This window comes from Stigmatopora argus, chromosome 15 (genome assembly GCF_051989625.1).
Source record: "Stigmatopora argus isolate UIUO_Sarg chromosome 15, RoL_Sarg_1.0, whole genome shotgun sequence".
In the NCBI taxonomy this organism is placed as follows: domain Eukaryota; kingdom Metazoa; phylum Chordata; class Actinopteri; order Syngnathiformes; family Syngnathidae; genus Stigmatopora; species Stigmatopora argus.
Genome location: NC_135401.1, coordinates 10619682 through 10642361, shown reverse-complemented (window position 1 = coordinate 10642361; position 22680 = coordinate 10619682). Strand labels below are relative to the sequence as shown.

Genomic DNA, 22680 nt, shown 5'->3' with positions numbered 1-22680 from the left:
CCCTTTACAGCTTCAGAATCAGAGCGAGCTTCATGCCCCAACAGCTGAGAAGGCGGCTTTCTTCCTGGATGCTGCCATATCGGCCCGCAGCACAAGCCAGCCCAATGCAGAGAAGGAGGACCGCCGCAACTCCCACATGCTTTTCACGCTGCACGTCTACCAGTACCGCATGGAGAAGAGTGCAAAGGGAGGAAGTTAGTGTCATTTATTGTAGCTATTCTGTGTTTCCTTTTTTTTAGTTTATTAAATTTAAACACGGCGGTCCATTGGCTGAATGGTTAGCGCGTCGGCCTAACAGTTCTGGGGTCCTCACTATGTTGAGTGTAAATGTTCTCCCTGGACTACTCCGGTTTCCTCCCACATTCCAAAGAGCATGTATGCTGGTTGAACACTATGTACGAGTGTGAGCGTGAATGGTTGTCTGTCTCCTCGTGCCCCAATTCAGGGTGTCCCCCCACCTGGTGCCCTTAGTCAGCTGGGATAGGCTCCAGCACCCCTGTCCCCCGTGACCTTTGTGAGGATAAGCGGTTTAGAAAATGAATGAATGAAAATTTAACACAAATTAGAAATGTGGAGCAAAAGTTAACAGACATAAGAATCTGTTTTTTACACGTTTCACTTGTTTTAGCAACAAACTCTGACAAGTCACAAGCACAACTGTACGTGGTTAAATGATTTTATTTTTGTTAGTTTTTTGTATATGTGCAAAGATTTGGTGCCTGAGAAGATATTGTTTTGTTGCTTAATGGATGTAAAGACTTTTTAAATGCATGTCATAACTAAGATAAGATAAAATTCCTTCACAATGATAGTCGGCCAGTCCAATCTGGAATATGGTGTGTAAGTAAGTTTGCGTACATGTATAAAGTATGTGCTTTACTTACTCTTTCATCTCTCTGCTGTTTACCTCCTTTCAGTGTCAGGTGGACGTAGCAGGCTGCACCTCATTGACCTGGGGAGCTGTGAAAAGATGCTTGGTAAAAGTCGAGAAGTTGGAGGTGGTGCGTGTCTTTCTCTGAATGCATTGGGAAACGTCATCATGGCTTTGGCAAATGGAGCAAAACATGTACCTTACAGGTAAGAATCCTCAATTACACGGACATGCAATAGTCATTCCGTATATAAATCAGGCAGTGCTTGCTTCTTCCACTACGCTTTAATTTAATATTGAGCTTTTATGCCAACCACCACTTTACAATCATGTAGTATGTCACTTTACTATGTAAAAAACAAACAATGTCCTGGTAATAATTCTAATTTTATGTCAGATAACTTTGTAATCATTAGAATTCATTGCAGTATTGTTTGCTAATAACAATGTGCACCCTGCAGAGACAGCAAACTGACTATGTTGCTGCAAGAGTCCCTTGGCAACATCAACTGTCGAACCACCATGATTGCCCACATCTCTGATTCGCCGGTTAACTACGCCGACTCGCTCAACACGATCCAACTAGCATCGCGCGTTCACCGTATGAGGAAAAAGAAATCGAAGGTACTAAGATCACTTCATTTCCATGTTAAATATTGATAGTGGCAGCAATGAACTGATGCTTGTAATGAGATTCCAGGTAGTAATGTTGCACTTTTGAAATAAGATTTTGCAAGCCATTCACATTATTCAACAATTCACTATTCCTGTTGTCAGATGACTAATTATCCTAGAGAAATATTATTAAACATTGAGTGTTGCTGTCGTACTGCATAATGCAAGTGAAATTTTATTGTCCATGTTCCCTATGTGCCCTAACTCCATTTTTTAAAATGGGCCTTCCACCTGTAATTCTGAACCTATTACACAAATGAATGTGTAAATGTCTCCCCAATGAAAGATTATCAGTGCACCAACTCCGGAAGTATTTTTTCTCTACTCTGCAACACATAATCATATAATCAATACCACTGCCTACGGCATTGTGTGATGCATTCCTTTGTATTATGGAAATATATGCTCCAGATAATTAGGCGCAATGACAGCATATATTTATTCCGTTACGGTTCCCGGCATGATTACAATGTAATTCACACGAGGCAATTCATTTTAGTGACGTTAATTTATGTGTGACTATCGATGTGCACTTTTAACCTTGCGATAAACATTGACTGATATTTTCACAGGAGTTAATTTTACCTTAATCGTGGTTAAAGATTGATTAAAATTTAGGAATTCATATACAGTAGTTGTCAAGTCGTTCCAGAGAATCAGTGGATTGCTACATTATTATTTTAAGAAGCTGGCCTCACTATTACACCCATCCTTTAATTAAAATTTTCTTCCCCTTCCAGTATGCATCCAGTTCATCTGGAGGGGAAAGTTCCTGTGAGGAAGGGAGGATTCGTCGACCACCTCACCTCAGACCTTTCCATCCTCGTACTGTAGCCTTGGACCCAGATCTACCCTCTCTCCTCAGTGACCCAGACTACTCCTCCAGTAGTGAACAGTCATGCGATACAGTCATTTATGTGGGCCCTGGCGGAACTGCAATCTCAGACAGAGAGCTCAGTGACAATGAAGGCCCACCTGCCTTTGTTCCCATCATCCCTTCCTTAAACAGGAAGAGGACAACAAAGGAGGGTCCTTTTGACAGAGATCAATTCTTTAAATGCAACACATTTGCTGAGCTGCAAGAGCGGCTGGAATGTATTGATGGTAGTGAAGAACCTACAGCATTTGTTGGCGAGGGCAAGCGAAACCAAGCAAACCCCAAGCTGGACAAACCTAAGGAGAGCGAAAGCTCTGTTTCACCAAAGACTGTTGCAAGTATGACTTGTAACCAGGATGGCATTTCACCCAAACAATCCCCTAAATCAGTTGCTGTACAACCTTTTTCCAGTCCCGGCTATAAATCTAAAGCAGACATTTCAGAAAAGCAAGACATACCAGAAATTGAACAACTAGAATGTGTTCCAAATGTATGCAGAACCAGTGCTGATGGTGAAAGGATCTTGGTTCCAGAAAACACTGTTGATGTTGATAAATTACCAATTGCGGCAGCACCTCATCCTGAGCCTGTTGTAAGGGAGAAGATATACTTCAACAAGAAAGCCTCTCGCAAGGAGAATTCAGAAAAGGCACAACGATCTAACACTAGAATGCCCCCGGTAGGCATGAGCCACCAGGCTGTGAAAAGGAAGGATCCTTGTACTTCCCCAAACCTCCGGGCTCCAATGGAGGTTTGCCAGGTGAGCTCCATCTTACAGGAAAGGTGTTTTGATCGGGACATTTTGAGAGCTACTGTCACCTTGCAGCAACCTGTGGAGCTGAACGGAGAAGACGAACTGGTGTTCACTGTAGTAGAGGAGCTGTCTATAGGCAGTATAATTGATAAGGGCCGGCCATCCAGCATTGTCAGCTTTAACAGTGACTGTTCTTTGCAAGCCATTGCCTCTGGCTCCAGACCTGTCAGCATTATCAGCAGCATCAATGATGAATTTGATGCCTACACCTCATCTGTTGAGAGAGGTCTAAACATCGAATTGGTCACACAGCTACAAGAAGGAACAGTGGAGTGTGTACATAGTAGAGGTTCTTCTGTCAGCTCTTGGCTTAGTGAAGTTAGTGTCTGCACCCTGGAGAGCGAAGGAACTCAATCTTCTGATGTATTTCTTCCACCGGAAAAGGACATTGGACCAGAATCCACCTTTCATTTTGATTCCCTTGAAATGGTACATAGCGTGACATCGACAAGAGATACCAAGAATTCGCTGAACGACAGTGGATTTAGCTTTTCTGAACAGGACAGTGACAGTACTGCTTCAAGCAAACTGTCCTTGACAAAGTGCCCGCCATCTCCAGATTCAACCAAAGCATCCCTGAGATTACCTTCTAAAATAACTAAGGCTCATTCACTTAGCTCCACGCTTTCACAGTGTCCTTCCATGGTTCATTCTAGTCTTCCACGGAAGGTGAAACCTACCTCATCCATCCCCAGTAGTAGAGATGGCAGCAACAACAGAGATATACCGAGGCAAGAGACGAAACAGGAGAATACATGGCAGCGCACAGACCTTTCACAAGCGCAAGCGATTGTCTCGACCAATAGGTTTGTCAGAACACCTCAAAGTGGAATCTCTTCAAGCAAAGCATCCAACAACTGTAACAGTGTACCTCGGCCTTCCAAGCTACATGGGGCTACCTCTTCCCAAAGGGTGGTTGATGGGTGTGAAAAGACTGCCTGTAAAAAATCGGATCCTCCCAGCCGAATGCCTCAGTTAAGAAGAGGTGCCACCACCTTAGGAACAGTGCCCGTCATCCATTCTTCTGCAGACTACAAGGGGACACAAGATGTTGCACCAGCAACAGGCCTTAAGTTCTCCTCTCTAGGGAAAAGCAACAAAGCTAACTCACAGAAAGCAAGCAATCTGCCTAGACCTGGTTGTATATCACCTCCTCTTCCACCAATAAGAAAGTCCAGTCTTGACCAAAAGACCAAGATCCTTCTACCCCAAAGTGCCTTAAAGTTAGCATACGGGGAAGCCGGAAGGAACTCTGGAGCAAGAGTAGTGGTATCTGAAGATGAACTTGAGGTTCGCCACAGATTAGACTCCATTAGTACAAAAACCTCCAGCCGGAGAGTTGACCATAGCAATGTCAAAGTTACATCAAGTTTGAAGGCCAGGGGGACAAGAGTTGAAGTTGGACATCACTATGGCAGCCAGATGTCATTGGAAAGGTCAGATAGCTTGCCGCTGTCCAGCCCCCAACCCATGCTGAGTCGGGAAAATAGTGGAGCAAGTCTAGGGAGCAGCAGTAGCAAGGGTGGAAAATCTATTCCTAGATTTGGTATTCCTAATTCATCAAGTTCCCCTATTGCTACCTGCCCGTCATCGCCATGTGGTGGAACTATAAGCAAATTAGGCCAAGTCAAATCGGCAGGAAACCCTCGTGCATTAGGAGCACTCAATAGCAGTAAGGCCCGCTCACTGTCCGCCAACAATTCCAAAGGCCTAAGTTCATCCACTAAATCGTTGGCTAGTGCTGTGACTAGAAGCACCAATGCCAACCTTCCTCCATCAGGCAGAATGCCAGGTCCCCGGACTACTGCTGCTGCTGTCAGTAGCAAGACCGGGAGAGGCACTATCATGGGTACAAAGCAGGCAGTACGAGCCGCCAACAGCCGTGTGAGCGAACTGGCAACAAGTGGCATATCAGGCAAGCATGTGTCAGTTTCCGCGGACTCGGACAGTGGCAACGACAGTGGCGTGAATGTTGGTGATGACAAATCATCAATAGCTATGCTAGCCTCCCCATACAGCAAAATTACTGCACCCAGACGGCCCCAGCGCTACAGCAGTGGTCATGGCAGTGACAATAGTAGTGTCTTGAGTGGGGAAATGCCTCCAGCCATGGGTCGCACAGCTCTCTTCTATCACAGTGGTGGCAGTAGCGGATATGAGAGTATGATCCGTGACAGTGAAGCCACGGGGAGTGCTTCCTCTGCACATGACTCAATGAGTGAGAGCGGAATATCATCTTCAGGCCGACTAAGGACCTCCAAATATCCTAAAAAGAGAGCAACTGGTGAGAAACCCATTCAACGAATTACACGTTTTACTCTTGCTGAAAAAAACTAACAGTAAACTTCCTACATGAAGTATGACAGTACTATAACTATGTATGTAGCCGAGCGTTCATGCTCTCATGCTCCATTATCCAAAAAGGCCTTTTATTCCATCCTGTCCATTATCCTTTCTTACTCAGTTGCAAATTGGTATTTCATTGTATTTTCTTTCCTTCTGATTCAGACACATAAATTATTCATCTATATATGGGAACCCGGTGATGAATCTTTCAGAAAAAGACGATTCAAACTGTTTGATGAATTGAACATGAGCCTTTCTTTTTTCCTTTTTTAGAGGGCTGCATACGATCATAAGTATCTGGAGCCTCAAAAGCTCTTAAACATAGTCCTATAATAATTTTCTCTCCGTGAACCTGCAACGTAGTAATTTATTAAACACCTATAAACATGCAACAACCATTACCAGACCAACTTCGGCATTATTTTGATTTGTTCACAGACTTAAGTATTGACGCATGCGTTTGTAGGTTTCCAGAGAAGACGCCTAATTCCAGCTCCCTTGCCCGATACAGCTTCTTTGGGGAAGAAAGTTGGCACAGCAGGCCAATGGGTTGACTTGCCCCCAACACTGAAAGAGCCTTTTGAAATCAAGGTCTACGAGATCGACGATGTGGAACGCCTTCACAGAGGACGACCGGAACAAACTGATGAGGTGTGTGCCGAGTTATTCCCAACATGTTCAACATGGCATTGTGTCGATGTGGTAAAATGCTATTGCTCATATAGCGTATAAATCAAATGAAGCTCACTCGTTAAAGTTAGTAGTATTATGCATCTACAAAAAGTGTTGGGAATGTCGTGGCCCTCTTCCTCCCACTTTCTTTTAAAAGGCAGAGACAAGAATACCATGTATCAGATGTTTGACCTTCAGTCAGCTGAGTTGAAAATCCCCCTTGGAGCAATGTCAGTGCAGATCGCTACAACCTCAGAATTTTGACACCTCAGGAATCTCAAGAGTTCTGCAGGCAATTAATAACAGGCTTTGAATGATATATGGACTCTTCATGGGGATAATGAAGTTGTGGGGAATGGCGGATGAATGTACAATGAAGATGAGGCTCGATCAGCTCACCACTCAATGCTGATTGCCTTTTATAGCTCCTCTTCTGTGGCTCATTGACTGCTCCCATAGGTTTAGCACAGCCATTCAGAGATGTGTTATCTTCTCACGTTTGATGGTCTTTTAATTAGTGGACAGATTTCAATTGTAAAAAATTATTACCTCACTTCAGTAAAATGTATTAGGAGCAATCATGTTCAACAATGTAACTCCTTTTTGTCATCATTTTCAGCAATCGTTTCATGATGTTGACAAGGTGAGAAAAAAATTTGGCTGTATAAAAACCATAAAATATACACATCCATTTAATTGCGCTTTATGTGAATATTGGTTGTAAAACAATTCATGCTCTCTCAGGGACTGTTGTATTTTAACAATAAGTTGAAGATTTTGGAGAGAAGGCAACAACAAGTAAGAGAATTGAAAGTAAAGCATGATGTCTTGATGGAGGAGCTAGAGGAAACTAAGGCCCGACTGATGATGGATCCTAGAAAATGGACAGGAGAATGTAAGTGTTTTTCTTTCCCCATGGTCACTGTTTTTTTCTGAATCTCTATAATTACCTTTTTGTTGTTGTTGTGAAAAGTTGACTTGGACCCAAGTTTGGATAAGGAGTCGCCAGAGTACCTAGATGTCTTGGAGAGGGTCACAGAGGAGCTGGAGTTTTGTGTGAACTTGTGCAAGTCGCGTGTCATGATGGTGACCTGTTTCGACATTAGCACGCAAGCGGGCGCTGCTCATGACGAACCGCGGGAAGTTGAAGTCTGAGGAAAGATGGAAGTCGATGTGGTGAAATGAGTAAGTGGATAAGTTAAAGGATTGGGGAAATGTAGCAGCAACTACAAGGATACTACTGCAAGGAAGAATGCCTAGATTACAAGAGGGCATGTTTTTGTACGAAAACAAAACAACAACAAAAAAATCGTAACCACTTTGCTACAGTGCCTCGTTGTCCAGGACGTGTTTGAAGGTGAATAAACGAAACGTGAGCACAAATGCATAGCAGTGGCCATCACATACTCTTACCCAAGAGTGAGTGAACACCAGGAAGTGCCTTTATTAAAAATTGTTTCATGTCATTGATTTTCATTTGGTGCCCGCTTTGCTAAAAACAAGCAAAAACCTGAACAAATATTTTATATTACATTGTAAAGTGTATTTATGATTAAGTGGTGTGTGAAAAAAAAATCTCATTCAAAAGGTAGAAACAAAGCGGGGGGAAAAGAAAAAGCAATAAGCTAATGTTATTGCGCTCCCGGACTTTGCCTTTTGTATTGTTTTAAACCTCAGTCAGCATTTTCATCATTCAGCCTCTTGAGCCTTATGTTCCCTTTTGTAGTTTTCTAGCTCTTCAAACTGGACTGCATTTTTTCATGAACGATACATTTGCTCACATCAGCCATCACCTGCCATTTTGTCCGTAGAATACTGCAAGGTGGAGTGAATGTTTTTTCCTTCTTTTGTCCCTCCAGTTGCCTTGATCACAATAAGTCTCAGTGGATGCACTAAGGTAGAGCAGTATTCATGGGTGCCCAAAACAAGATGTTAAGCCAAAACATATCAATCAGAGGGCCATTGAGATGGACGGATAATGTTAGTGTTCTCTTTGGTGCCTCCACATGTGCTCATGTTATGGTTTTCTATACAAGCCTAAAATAAGAAAAGCATGATGAATAGTTACGCTGACAGCAAATGGGGATCTATCTATACAATGTAAAAACAAAACAAAATGAGAGAGGCACAGAGGAGAAAGCACAAATGTACCTTGTTTATATTTTGCCATTCACTTGTCATAGATGAGCCTTAGCTCGATGCATTCCACTTTTTACTGAAACTATTTTCTGACGAAAGTGACCAAGTGTACGCGTAGTCGCACATGCTGACTTTCGGTCTTGGACTATTTCATTTCATGTTTCTTTTTATTGAGGAAAGTTTAAAATATTGTATGAAACCTTTCAGCTTTGACATTTTGGTTTAGCATTAAATTATGCAGCAGATACAAAGAAATGGTGCTGATATAATTTAGCGATTTGTATGCCATTTTAGGGATAGCAGATAATTATTGTGATGAACAAGCAACTTTTTTTGTATTTTTGTGCGTTTTTATTTTATAGCTATGACAATAGGAATTTGTTTGCTTTATTTAAAACAGAATTTCTCTCTCAGGCCCTCTCTGAAGATGCTGCATGAGATTTTTTAATCATTTTTTTAAACAATGATTTTTACTCCATTTTTACCATTCAACTTTTTTACAATAACTTCACATTTCACCAACGTGGGTTTAGGCTTATGAACGAAATACCTGTAGTACCAAACCAAGACCTTTTTTCAAGAAATTATTTTATGTAAGGTCATATTTCATATCAAAACCCATATTTTCGAATATCTTTGTTTTTGTATAGGATTTTCAAACCCTGTGTATAAATGTATGATATGGCAGCTTGTGTTTTACTTTTACAGTATCTGTGAATAAAATACTTCTTACTGATTGTTTGAGTTTCAGTTGTTTTTTTGTTTTGTTTGTTAGGTATTCTTTTTTGGGTGGCAGGGGGTTAACATTCTGCATTCCTGTTCCAACATTCACAGATAATTCCTTTAATGTAAATATCAGAAGTGATTGTTCACATTAATGTGTGTCATATACTATAGAGTCAACACGGACAAAGGATGTGGCTTGGCAGGCTTCCCTGCTTAAATTGAAGAAGCACCAAAACTTAAACTATGGGTAGCTTTCACTCCTATCATCGGATGAATTTTAACAACCTGCATATAGAATAGACATGGCCTTGCCTTCGAGTTTAGCTTAAATCAGTCTGGGTAACACTATCAAATGCACACATTTCCTTTGGATGAACTTTTAAGAATTGAATGACTGGATGTTTACAATTCAACGTGGGAATGCTAGAAAACTTCACCGCCAAGAGTAATATTTCTCCAGTCAGCTACCTATATTGTGTACGGCGGCCACTCCCTTTTTTCACATTACACATTACAAAGTACCCTGCTGTTCCACCGCATGCATGAACAAGGAGCAACATAACATTTTCAAACCACAGAGTGACAAAAAGAAGAATTGTCGGTTATGTTTCACTTGACATGTGACTGGAACATATCATGCCTCAACATAACAAATACTCTGATCACAACAACGTGGCAGGCATCCAATCTGCTCCCACCTAAATCTTACAAATCTGTCTCATAACTGAGTTTCATTCTTTTTAAATGCCATTTTCAGATCAAAGAGGCATAACAGCCACTCTGATAAACATGTTAACTATGACGGCATAGTTCTGCTCTTGGGGAAGTTGTTGTATCAGTGAAAACAGTTACAAGGGGCTGTGGCAGACTTTGTAGTCTTGCCTGCTTCGCCTCAGGGCTCGAATCATTTGCAGAGGGCTTGCTGTTGTTTAGGAACAGAAATGAGTTCACCCAAAAGTCAGGCGTTCCTTCCCAATTTAAAAGCTCTTTTGGCTCAACCTAGTTTTGACCCTGTGCGCGCCTAATTTGGTTTCATTCTTCGGCAATCTCGTCCAATTTTCTGACCATTTCATAGCTCCTCCGCTGCTAGCACCTTATGTCTTTGCTTTCACTATTACTTCAAAGGTCCAAACATCCTTCTTCCAAACTGGGTTCAATATATTATAATTGAGTTTCCTATGTCCCTTCACAGATAGAATGTTTAAATTTTACTTGCAATATGAATTCTCAATGAAAATTATACTTTCCTTAGTTTTTGGCCTTCTTATTATTGTGCATAATCTGATATATATGAAAGGGTTGAGTGTCAAACTGACAAGAAAACAAAAGGCTAAGCTAATACAGTCTTTTTAAAACATACACATATGCTGCAGTAATTTTAAAAGTATGGACTTATTTTCAGAAGACAATTCAATTTTTTTGTTTGAAATTTACAATATAATCAGAATGACACAAAAATACAAATACATATCTTACAGAAAAAATATCATATCATGAGACATTTGGTAACAGCTCAGCTATTGTGACAGTAACAGTAAATATTTTATACTTAATAAACCATTAAAACAATAAAAGGGAAAATTATATTCCACAAATTAACTTGGTAATATTAGGAAAACATACCTGCATTTAAATAAGGTTTGTTGGGTTAATTCTAAACAATAGAAACATTTTAAAATTATGTGCAGATCATGTTTTAAACAGCAGTGCGAAGTTTAATGTTACTGTAATAGTGAGGAACGCTCATCTTTTCTCCTTTTTGTTTGATCGTTTGTAACAAAATAGATACTAGTTTGTAATTCGGCTTCATACATAAACTTCAAACAGGCACTATATTCATTGCTGTTCCAGGTACATGAAAGGAAAAATAACCTTTATGAACCATCTCAGTCCTGTTTTCCTCCCCGCATCAGCCTCAGGCATTGTTAGTGGTGCTGGATGCTCAGCTTGGGATTTACAGCTTTGCAGTCCCACAGATTGGTCTCTGTGAAGCAAGCTTGCTCTTTGAAGAAGACCCATAAACCTGACCAAATGCTGCCACTTATGCTCAGTAATTAAAGCAAGCTGGCGTGGAGTAAAGTCCCTAAATTATCAACGGCCAGGCAAAAGATGTGCGATGTGGTTATGCTTCAGGGAGGTCGTAACTATTGACGCCCTTAACCCCTAAAGCAGATTGCATGTGAGTCGGATTTTGCGCCCACACGGAAAACCTCCAAAACTCCTCAAGCCACAGAGCATAATATGTTATGTACATTCAGGCTGGGTGGCAATGCAAGTGCAGACAACATGTCACTAGGCCTGCGTAATGTCGCAGGCCATCAATCAGTCCAAAGCAATCCATAAAGTAAATGAAACAGCCTTTTAAGAAGGCGGTGATCGGTGAGGATTTAATGTATCGTGTATTTAGTATGCATGAGATCTGAATCTGTGATCAGCAATGAACACTTTTTAACCTTTCTGATGTGCGCTTAATAATAAGAGGGATGGCGTTTTGACTGTGGACCTTCAATTGATTCATTATTGTTCATGTACTGTAAATTTGAGACTTCACTTCAATGTGCAAATCAAGCACGCAGGTTGTTTATGATTGCAGTCAGTACACGATTCACTGACCTTGTCTAAGAGTGATGAGCACGACCTTGTTTGTGTGCGTGACATTGTGGAAGGCAGATGCACATCGCTGTCAAGCTCATAAAGGGCAGTTGGAATGGATTCAAAGTAATTATGTACACAATTTATGAATATTTTGATTTTTAAAGGTTTAGCATAATTGCACAAAGTCCTTGATTAGATTAGGTTAGACTAGGTTAGAATAAGCTGCAGTCGGGTTAATGAGACTTCTCTTCTGTTCTTTTTTTTTTCAAGATTAGCAAATTGCACTCAGGAGATGTCTTTCTGTGAAAATCTTATAACTCCCAAATATGTAGCCGGTTGGGGGGAGTAGTTGATGAGATTTAACTATTAATTGAGTAGTGAAAGTGAACAGGAAAGCAATTCCAACAGATGGTCATGCATCAGGGAGAAGACCTTTTTAATGAGTTTTGTCTGAAGAGGTTTCTTTATCAGCCCCCGCTGAATATTTACGTTTCACTGGCCACTAGGCAAATTCTTTACTGACCCCCAGTAGTTGTAGTAGAAGCCATCTGTTGTTGGGGTGGTACTTGAATGGTCCCAGATATACTTTACTCAAGGACACCAGGAAGTTTAGGTCATGGGTCAGTCAAACTAACAACATCAGATTTAATGTATGCCTTTAAGGTTATACACTTGAGTTATGTTCGTGTTAGGGTTCACTGACTAGTAGCTCATTTGCCTTACTTTCTCTGAGTTTGGTTCCCAGCGTCAGTATAAATGTGAATCTAAATGATCACCATGGTGCTGTCTGCCTTTTGCCTTAAGTCAGCTGGAGTAGGAGCAAATTCTCTGTGACCATGAACAGGATAAGTGGTATAGGAAATGGATGCTATTGTTCATTTTCTAAATAGCTTTGATCTCTTCAAGGCTGTCCTACTACACTTCTAATTTTGCAGCCCTACAGACAATAAAAGGAATATACACTGGTTGATGTAAAATGTGTAAATCTGTCATGTTCTAAATATTCCCACAGAAGGATTGGAACACACCTGGCATCAGTGCATTGAATTTCAGGGTCTATACATAGCAGCGGTTTATCACCAATGTGCATAGACCTCAGGTTGTTGTAGAATGGTATATACTGTATGGTACTGTGTGTGGCTGACCAATGGTATAATCATGTTAATCATTCCATTGTGTCTTCCGTTTGGTTGCTTCATCTAGACCACATGTGTCAAAGTGGCGGCCCGGGGGCCAAATCTGGCCCGCCGCATCATTTTGTGTGGCCCGGGAAAGTAAATCATGAGTGCAGACTTTCTGTTTTAGGATCAAATTAAAATGAAGAGTATAGATGTATATTAAATTTCCTGATTTTCCCCCTTTTAAATCAATAATTGTAATATTTTAATCGTTGTTTTCTGTGTTTTTAGTTCAAAAATCATTTTGTAAAATCTAAAAATATATATAAAAAAGCTAAAATAAACATTGTTTTAGATCTATAAAAAACTGAATATTCAGGGCTTTTAATCCAGTTCTTTTAATCCATCTATAAAAAAAAATCTAAATATTATATCTAAAATGGTCCGGCCCACATGAAATCGAGTTGACGTTAACGCGGCCCACGGACCAACCCGAGTCTGACACCCCTGATCTAGACCTTCCCTCATGGAACAGGAGCCACTCCTCTTGAAAATCCACAATCAGACACTTTAAGCGCACAAAGTCCCATGTTTTTTTTCTTAACTCTGAGTTTGAGTTTGATATATTTAACAAAGGACAATACATATTAATGAACATATACATGTTAATGCTAATTAACATATATATGTAAATATGCAAGCTTATAGCCAAAGGCTAATTTCTATCTTTAGTCCCCTGTGCAGGTTGATAAAATCAATCAGGGAATAGTAAGCACAAGTAGGGAGAGCATCTTGTAGGTATTTTCTGAAGGTACTCTCTGCCCAACCAAAGGAAATCCAAGTGGTCGCTAGGTTTGCAAAATAAATAATCACCACCCACAATAATAAATCATGTATTTGTTGTTGGAATACTGGGGTACGATGGAGTAACATGAAATATAACCCATGCAAAGATTAGAAGAAAGGCGAGAGAGAAACACAATGCTGACACCTTCTCACTATGAATGTATATTTAGCAGTTCGGTGCGCTTCATTGTGCTTCTATAGCACATATAACGGAACACAATCAGAATTGTGCTTACTACAGGGAATTTCTGTATCTGCACACATCAAACATCAGTCATGTTTTTTTATTTTCAGTTTTCAAACCACTTGTTTTGGGTAAACCCTCATAGATTGGTTTGCTCTGCCAAAGTCATTTCTCTATCTCACATTTTGGCATGAATTGTCTTGCTTTTGTATTCATGATTTCAGTCATCCACTGCAGCATTGAAAGCGCCTCTTCATTGTTAGAGCACAGTGAGATATGCAGCGCATTGTCTCATCAGACCATTTCATGCACACTGCAGTGCTGACAGAGCAAATCTAACGCTTGTATTCTCCCTATCTCCTAGCTTGGTACTTGATTGGTGCAAGCTGCTGGCAGGAAGCTGTCAGTGTTAGGCATGACTTAAGTGGAATACATACAAGCACAGAGGTTAATTACACAATGTTTCGTTCCCTCCTTTGCCTTGCCCGTCATGCTGGTGCCAGTCAAATTCTGATAACCGTCTAATCAAATGTAGGCTTGCAGCTTTGTGCTGTGGCAACAGTTACTTGATGGTGGCTCGTCTGGCAGCAAGCTTGTATCTCGCTGTTTGACAGGTTGAATTGGTTGGTATAGTTAGGTACCATCAGCCTCTCAATTTCTAAGCCAAAAAAGGTCGAGGATTTTTTTTCCTGTGAATTTGCAATGACCTTTATCATTTTTACTCATGTCATTTTTATGCCTCATTACTGCTGACAAAAGTACTAAAGCATTTGTATTTTATGATGACATTCGATGCAGCTTTCCAAAAGCAAACCCACATTTTTAAGGCATGCAGTTAAAAAGCTAATATTGAATACGAAATGACATATTTGATTATGTCTTTGAACGTAATTTGTTGTTTTTCTGCATATGCAGAATGCAATTTAGAAAGCAATAAAGAAAAAGCATAAATATCCGTGGATGGTACTGATACAACAGGAAGTCGCTAGTAATTATTTCCTTCCATGACAATATTGCTCTATGGAGCCCCGTACAGAAAAGATGGAAAACACACTTTTCATCACTGGTGTAGTTCTGTTTTGCTTAGTTGTAACTTCAAATAAGAGGAAACAAAAATAATCTCAATATTTGTGGCCTGCCTCCACCAACATACTGGAAAATACATTCATTTGCCTTTGGCTTTCTAATTTTAGAAATCAAATTGAATGGCAACACCTCTGAGGCTATAGAGAAACACACGTCCTTGATGACACCCCCTTGCCCCCGAAAGCAGCAACAAATTAGCATTCAAAATAGAAGAGGCAAGATTATTCTTCTCGGCAATTTCCCCAAGGTAAGGTTCATTGTGTTTAAGTGTATCTTATGCCATGGCAACACAGACGAAGATCATTTATTTATTGGTTTGGGAACAAATTAGGCCCTGCCTGACAGTGTCCGTGCAATTCATGCCTGTTCAGCCTTCATTGTGGTAAGGACAAGCATTAGGAGGGAGATATTTCTTTGTCCTCCTTTGATTCCGGTCCACCACCTGAATGGCACACGGTGAGCTGCCCTCGTAATTAGCTGTCAGCTCTTTTAAGCCACAACTCATTGATTAGATCACGATTGCTAATAGGACGTGAAAGGTGGCTCCCTTCTCCATAGACTGCAATGAATGATGGATTTAAATGGTGTGCTGTTCAGTACTTGAATACCCCAACTTGTAATGACGCTGTTGATTTTTAGAGTCATTTTAACTGCTCGTTTTATTCAAACATGTAAATTTGTATCAGTGAGTCAGAAATTTGTGACGGAAAATTTGAGTTTGATTTATGTAATGAAGACACAATACATATTAATGACTATATACATGTAAATATCTAAGATTATGGCCAAAGGCTCATTTCCATCTTTAGTCCCCTGGGCAGGTTGATGTAAAAAAAACACAATAAAAAATCAATAAAGCAACAGTAGGGAGTGGAAAAAAATCAGGACAAAGGACTAGAAGCAGAATAGAGAGAAGTCTTTTTGGGAACTAATATGGATAATTATCACAGAGTTCCCTTTACACCAGTGACACCAGTTTTAAGCAGGAATGCTAGAGATGCAGCTTTGAGAAACTTGTTCATAGGCAAAGCTTTTACTAACAACAAGACCATAAAAAATAAGTTATAAGTAACTTCGAATTCCAATGGGGGAAACAATGTGTTTATCAATAGCAGGTAGTGCATGCCAATTGTCTCCCATGTAATATGTGCTGCTTAGTTTAATAAATGGTTAACTTTACCTCGAGTTTCTTTAGTATTACACACTGACACTACCCTTGGACAGATGGTGACACCATGGACCACCACTGTCAGTCTCGTGTAGATTGTAAGCTCATGAGCTAGATGGTGGCAACTCTTCTTCTAATCTTCTGTGGCATCGGTTTCGAAATTCTGTCCTCAAAAAAAAGAATTTTGTTTGAAAAAGTCGATGTAGTAATATGATTCTAGCTGCGGGAAAGTTGAAAAAAAAAACATTCAGAAACCCTTTTTGAAGTACAGGCTATAGGTAGAAGGCTCCTGAAAGAAAAGCTCTGGCAAGCTTAAAAGGACAGTACTCATTAGTGGAATGTAGCCGCCTTCCTTGTTCATGGCATTGAAATAAGCTTCAGGTTGGTGAAGTGTGCGTAGCTGGAATCCATCCAACACCTTTGTCTCTTCTTCTTCAAGCCCTCTGGCAACAGGGGATAAGGGACAGGGGCAGACACAAGATTATTTTGGAATCCCCCAATATGGAGGTAGACAATGCATAGGTGAGGGTCGCTGGCATGGGAATTTGAAACTACACACCCTTACGATCCTGCTTGCATTAGTGCGTCTTCAATAACAATGATTTTTAAGGACAATTCGGACAAATCTCTGATGCTGGAAAGCGCTTGCAGACTTGGAGCTTAAAAATGGCAAATTCAACATCGTCTCTAAGTGAGACACGTCTAGCTAGAGAAGACCGAGACACTGACATAAGAGAAGACTAGCCATTCTACCGGAAACAGTATCCCCCTGAGGCCAACACATTTCATCGTTGACTCTGCCCCTTAAACATTGCTTGTGCAAAATCTCAGATTTTGACTTGGGATCAGAGAATGACTACTTGAAGTTACAACTTGCCAAGAATAACTCCTCTATTATCATCAGCTGCTATGCCTCAACTATGAGGATAGAAAAAATACCATGCATGAACTTTTATACCGCACTCCACACTCAACCTTGACTCTCAAAAAGTAATCCTCCTTTGAGAGCTCAATGCCATGTCTCCTTGTTCTGGAGTAATGTTCCGATCCATCACTGTGTTGAAAAGCAGAATGCCAATGGCCTTGCCTCTTCAACCTCCCCTCGGAACAGCTTATCATCGCCATCTCACTCTTCCAACAAGAAGACAAATACAAAATGTACTGTTCTGGCAACATCCACTTTCTTATCTGTTGGATTTTTGTGCTTGATTACATTATCCAGCAATACGTTAGTGACATACAGAAATTTAACATTTACTGTACTCACGTCAATGTTCTTTAGGCTATGCATACTTGCAACTACTGGTGATGATGACGTTAACATTTTTATTTCACATTTACATACTAAAAAAAATAAAGATAAATCTAGTTTGTATCATGTTGATTTTCTCTCAGGGAATGTGACAAGCATAGATGAACAGGTGGGCCCATGCCTGCAGGCATGTGAACCCAAGGCCTCAGCAGCTCCACTATCCAGACTTTGCACTCGGGAGACTTTTGGCGGACACGCAGCCTACCCACCCCCACTTCCCTCCATCACCACGGCTCCACAAACACAGTTGTTCATGAATATGGATTGCAGGCAATGCTCCCTGGCATCATTAACGTGCCACAAGCCAGTATAAATCACATCACCATAAAACCTCCAAATGTTCTGATAAAGAAAGTAACACGATAACAACTGGCACAAGTCAAGAAGACAAATACTACTTGACAGACACATCCTACATTGTTGATTTGTTGCATAGTCTGTCTTTAATGGAGTCGGTCATAACTCAGAATGAGGCACATGACAATTATTATGTACGTATGTACGTACTTACTGGCAAATATGGTTTTGATATAGAGGCACTGGCTCACAGTTGCGCTTGTTGTGAAACAATAAAAAAACTTTTTTTCCACGATCTTTTTTGTTTTTTAATTGCAGAGCTGTTAAATACTATTGAAATACACATGTGCATTGTTTCCTCCAAAAGACCATCTGTAATGTTGTTGAATGGGAATCTTTACGACTTCGCTTTTATGATACACGTGAACATCCTGTGTATTCTCAAGCCACATATTGAACATGATAGCACTGAGTCGTAAACGCTTCTATTTAAGCGAGATCTCTGCTAAAGGGAAATGAGCTGGGCCACGGTCAACTTGCAATGCAGCATCAGCTGGCTGCACATTAAAATTGCCAGTTCAATTAAGCACTGACACACAAGGCTAGGGCATTTGTAACATTATGGTAATTATTCACTTCACTCACATCACTTATAAAATGTTAAAAATTATTAAAACCTTTTCAACTCCATTGCCATTTTAGATGTTTAACCTTTGCATTCATCATTTTCGTAACCTTGTGGGTTTAACAACATTCCATTGCTTTAGTTTACATTTGTCAAAAGCTTACTACACCCTAGACTGGTCGCCAGTTAGCCGTAGGGCACACAGAGAGACAGACAAGCAATCATACCACCACCAAACGGGAATGGATCCCACGCTAGCCCGCACATCAAGTCAGGCAAGTAAACTGCTACACTATCAGGTCGCATAGAAACTCATTAAAAATAAAAAGATTCAATAATCGATCAAATTATCAGACTGTCATATAACACAATTTGAAATTAGAAACACTGAAAAGAAAAAAAGTATGTAATCTGATGTTACTGTGCAAAATTGGGGAAAAAAATCTGCCGTGTCCCTCAAAAAGAGGTGCTGAGTGTTAACTTTTTCCCTTTTATATTTCTTTAGTGTTTGAGCACAGCTTCCCTGAAATCGACACATGAATATGGAGGAGCCAGGCCTCGATGCGGTGGGCAGGCATCTCCTCTCTTCTTCAGAACTGCTTCAGATGAGCTTCTTTGCAGGGGGTCCGCAGTGCATTCTGGGGGCAGCACAATGTCTTCACTTCCAACACATATGTGCCACTTTTGTCTGGAGAGCTGCGCTGCAAAATTTATAGTTGCATAGCCCCACCCCCCCAAAAAAATACAAAAAAACAAATGGATACATATAAACTTATCTGAAGAGAGAGATGTTTTTCAGGGTAGCTGCCAGAAGACTTGCTTTCTCTTATTCTAATAAACCCTTTGAAAATATATTTCATCATTGATGATTGATGAATAATCTATTGATAACCATATCCTAAAAAAGTGAAAACGATATGTTTTTAGTGAAACTTGTGCAAGACTTAATTGTGAAGCTTTGTACTATAGTTTTTATTTTATTTCCTATATATATGGACCAGCTTTGCATGTGGACTATTTCTTCTTTTATCTATACTCTGCATATCATCAAAGCACTTTTCTGCAACAAAGCTGCAATTTTAGTGGTGTACTCAAAACAAATGAGAGTAACAAAAGGAAGAAACAAAACTTTACGTGGCTCTGTTGTAAATATAAACAAAAACATGCTTGGCCAAATATTGACTTCGGCTTTCTTTTTTTGTTTTATAACTGATCAGCTTCTGATTTCCTTTGGGAAAATCATCCCTTTGAAAGCTACAGAATTTCTGTGAATTTGCTATAAATGAAAGCCTATAACTGAATTTAGAGTACATGGAGCAATGTGCCACCACATCTAACCAAATTAACAGTTGCCGAATGCGGATATTAAAGTGATGCAATTACAAGTGCAGTTTGGGTGCTAAAGCAATTACCAAGAGGAATGGATATTCCCAAATCACATCACAACAGTGAACTTTAACCTCTCAACATTGAGAAGGACTTTAATATTGAGAGTAGTTTCCATTTACAATTATTCAAGGGAATATCTACCTATACAATTTAAAATCTCTTATACTTTACTTTGCTGCAGTCTAAAGTTTAGAGATTCTCATGTTAGTTTACCACTGATTGATAGATTGGAACACATTTATTGTTTCTTAAAAAAATGGTGAGTAAAGCTGTGTGCTTTAGGTAGTGCTGATTGATTGCTCCATGGAAAAAAGCAGGAACTGCATGTGCAAAATGAAAAGATAAATCCTGAAAAAAAGTTAGTTGATCAGCTGTACCATCTGTTTATGTGAGAAATGCCTTAACCGTTGGTAAATCAGACACTTAACAGGTTTCCTTAAACATTTTCCTATGTAACTGTTTAGCTTTCATTTAATTTGACAATTTTAACAGATGGAATATGGAATGTTGAGTATTGAATTTAATGTTAAGAAAAAAAACACAACTGATGGAAGCATTCAAGCCCATTTCTGCTGTTTAATGCCTGTTCTCTTGGCTAGAGTTTTTTTTTTCTTGCCTTGAGGACAGGATTATGGATTTGCTGATACCAAAACATACACTGGGTTGGAGGTCTGCTACTAGAGGAGCTTGGATTGACTCCTTAATGTAATTATACTCACTCAGGGGAGAGAAGGAGACAGAAGTCATGAGGGATGTGACAGCGTGACAATGGCAAGCAAGAGAATGTCAAAAGACCAATGTCTCTGGATTGAGGGTTGGACTCATGGCCTCGGGCTAGGTGCCACAGATTAAAACATTTTGCCCACCGGCTCTGGAAAACTCACAGTCAAACCCAGGACCCAGAGACTTGCATTAGAATAATAGCAAAAGGTTGTCATGCATATAATTCATTGGTATTCCAGTTCGATGTCTTTCAATTTTCCAACTGTTCTAATGTCAGTGCTGGAAATGTAAGGAAAAAACAAATGTGGACTGACTTGTCAGACAAATATCCCTGGTGTATTTTTTTTATACATTTCAATCAATAAAAAGGGGGGTCAATAAAAAGAATTCTGATTCCGACACACAGCACATGATACTTCTTTTTTCTTTCAATCGCACAATCATGGAAGGGATTGACTGCTGTGGTTAACACACAGAGAAAGGAAAGAAAAGAGGAAAAAAAGTCCTTTGATGAAAGAACTGCAGCCAGACCCCCACCCACACTCTCCTACTCTCTTTGCGTCCTTGCCCTCTGGAGTTAATCTGGCAAAGAGGAGGCAGCCTCAACCAATTTACACAATACTATTCCCCCTTCTTTTTGTACCGTACCTCTCCCTGTTGCTTCCCTTGCTTTTATCGACACTCTCGGTCACCATACTGTTTTTTCCGCACACCTATATTTGTGTTTTTTGTTGTGCATTGGATTTTGGGAATAAAGCGATTGTACATAAAGGTGGAAACACCTGGCATGTATACCTTAAATGTCATGACTTCCTATCTGTGTATTGTGTGCATTGTCTATCCTGCTTCAAATCCACGCCATCTTTATTTCATTCATTCATTTTCTGAACTGGTTATCCTCAGAAGGGTCGTGGGCAGTGCTGGAGCCTATCCCAGCTAACTATGGGCACCAGGAGGGGGACACCCTGAATTAGTGGCCAGCCAATCGCAGAGTACAAGGAGATGGAAAACCATTCATGCTCACACTCAATTTAAAGTGTTCAACCAGGCTATCCTGCATGTTTTATGGATGTGGGAGGAAACCGGAGTACCCGGAGAAAGCCCATGCAAGCCCAGGGAGAACATGCAAACTCTACACAGTGGTGGACCAACCTGGACTCGAACCCTCGACCCCAGATCCCTGAAACTCACACGCTAACCACTCTTCCACCAGGCTGCCACGCCATGTTTTAAACAAAAAAAAAATCCTGGGCGAGAGTCATTGAGTGTAACATATTTTCCAAGCATTCCTTTTTGACCTGCAATCTGTGGTCACACCTTAAAAAGAACCAGATAGAACATGTTTTATTTGCTTATGGGGCTTGGATGGCAGTGGAAGGACTTGCTTGAATTGGTGGCGTGTGTGCTCCCCACATGATGGAGAATGAGCAGTGTTTACCCTGTTCATCACTGTGTCTGAGCAGTAATTGGCCAAACACAAACAGGGTTTTTTGTTTTGTGATGGTATTAGTCATGCTGGTGGAAGACGATTGGTAATGCCTGCTGCTGTAATGTGTTCGATAAATCCTTAGCATGCACTGATTCTCTTGAATGTCTTGAAGCAAATCCAAACATTGTGCACCATCAGTTTTCTCTCCTTCTGGCTTGCCGGGATCAATTAAATCAAAGTTCAGCTCAGCCGGACTTTAATTATTAAATGAACATCATCTTCATCTAAAGACTAATTTTACATGTTATGCAGGCAAATAATTGTGTTGGATTATTAAATGTCAGAATGTCAGATTATTAAATGTTGTTGAATTGTGAAGCTTCCTGACTTGTAAAGGGAAAAAAAGTGTTGCTTGATAAGCTCTCTGTCGTGATATTATATTTTATCTGCTATTGGCACCTAAACGTATTGTCATAATATTTATTTTAGATGTATGCCAGAAGTCTTTTTTTTAAACTTTATTAACCTTTTAAATTTAGCAAAAGGGAACCCTCAGTCTCAGACTAAGCACCTACTGATAAGTTAAAGATGTGTTTGGACTTCTAACAGCATTTGTGAAGCTACTCATCAGCCTCGCCGAACAGTGCCATTTATTTTTGACTCAAGGTAGTGTTTTCAGGGCCTCTGCACCTTCCTCCTTCTGCCAGTTTCAAGTGAGGCAGGTGGATGTAGTTTTGTTTGATTGCAAGTCATAGGGGGTGGAGCAGCCACAGCTTGAAAGAATGATC

The 22680-nt window shown here is 40.3% G+C and overlaps 1 protein-coding gene across 3 annotated transcripts in view; it reads left to right on the top strand.

Moving 5' to 3' along the window:
• The window catches only part of kif26ab (kinesin family member 26Ab), a 59953-nt gene extending 50815 nt beyond the window's left edge, over window positions 1-9138 (top strand). For 2 of the 3 annotated variants that reach the window (XM_077621030.1, XM_077621029.1), the window contains 8 exons: window positions 11-194; window positions 918-1077; window positions 1333-1495; window positions 2287-5521; window positions 6050-6234; window positions 6875-6898; window positions 7000-7150; window positions 7229-9138. In XM_077621030.1, the coding sequence (XP_077477156.1) occupies window positions 11-194; window positions 918-1077; window positions 1333-1495; window positions 2287-5521; window positions 6050-6234; window positions 6875-6898; window positions 7000-7150; window positions 7229-7410 (4284 nt within the window). In that variant the 3' untranslated portion in view covers window positions 7411-9138. The remainder of the gene's footprint in view (window positions 1-10; window positions 195-917; window positions 1078-1332; window positions 1496-2286; window positions 5522-6049; window positions 6235-6874; window positions 6899-6999; window positions 7151-7228) is intronic. The other variant, XM_077621028.1, reaches the window with a different exon arrangement.
• The last annotated feature ends 13542 nt before the right edge of the window (window positions 9139-22680 follow it).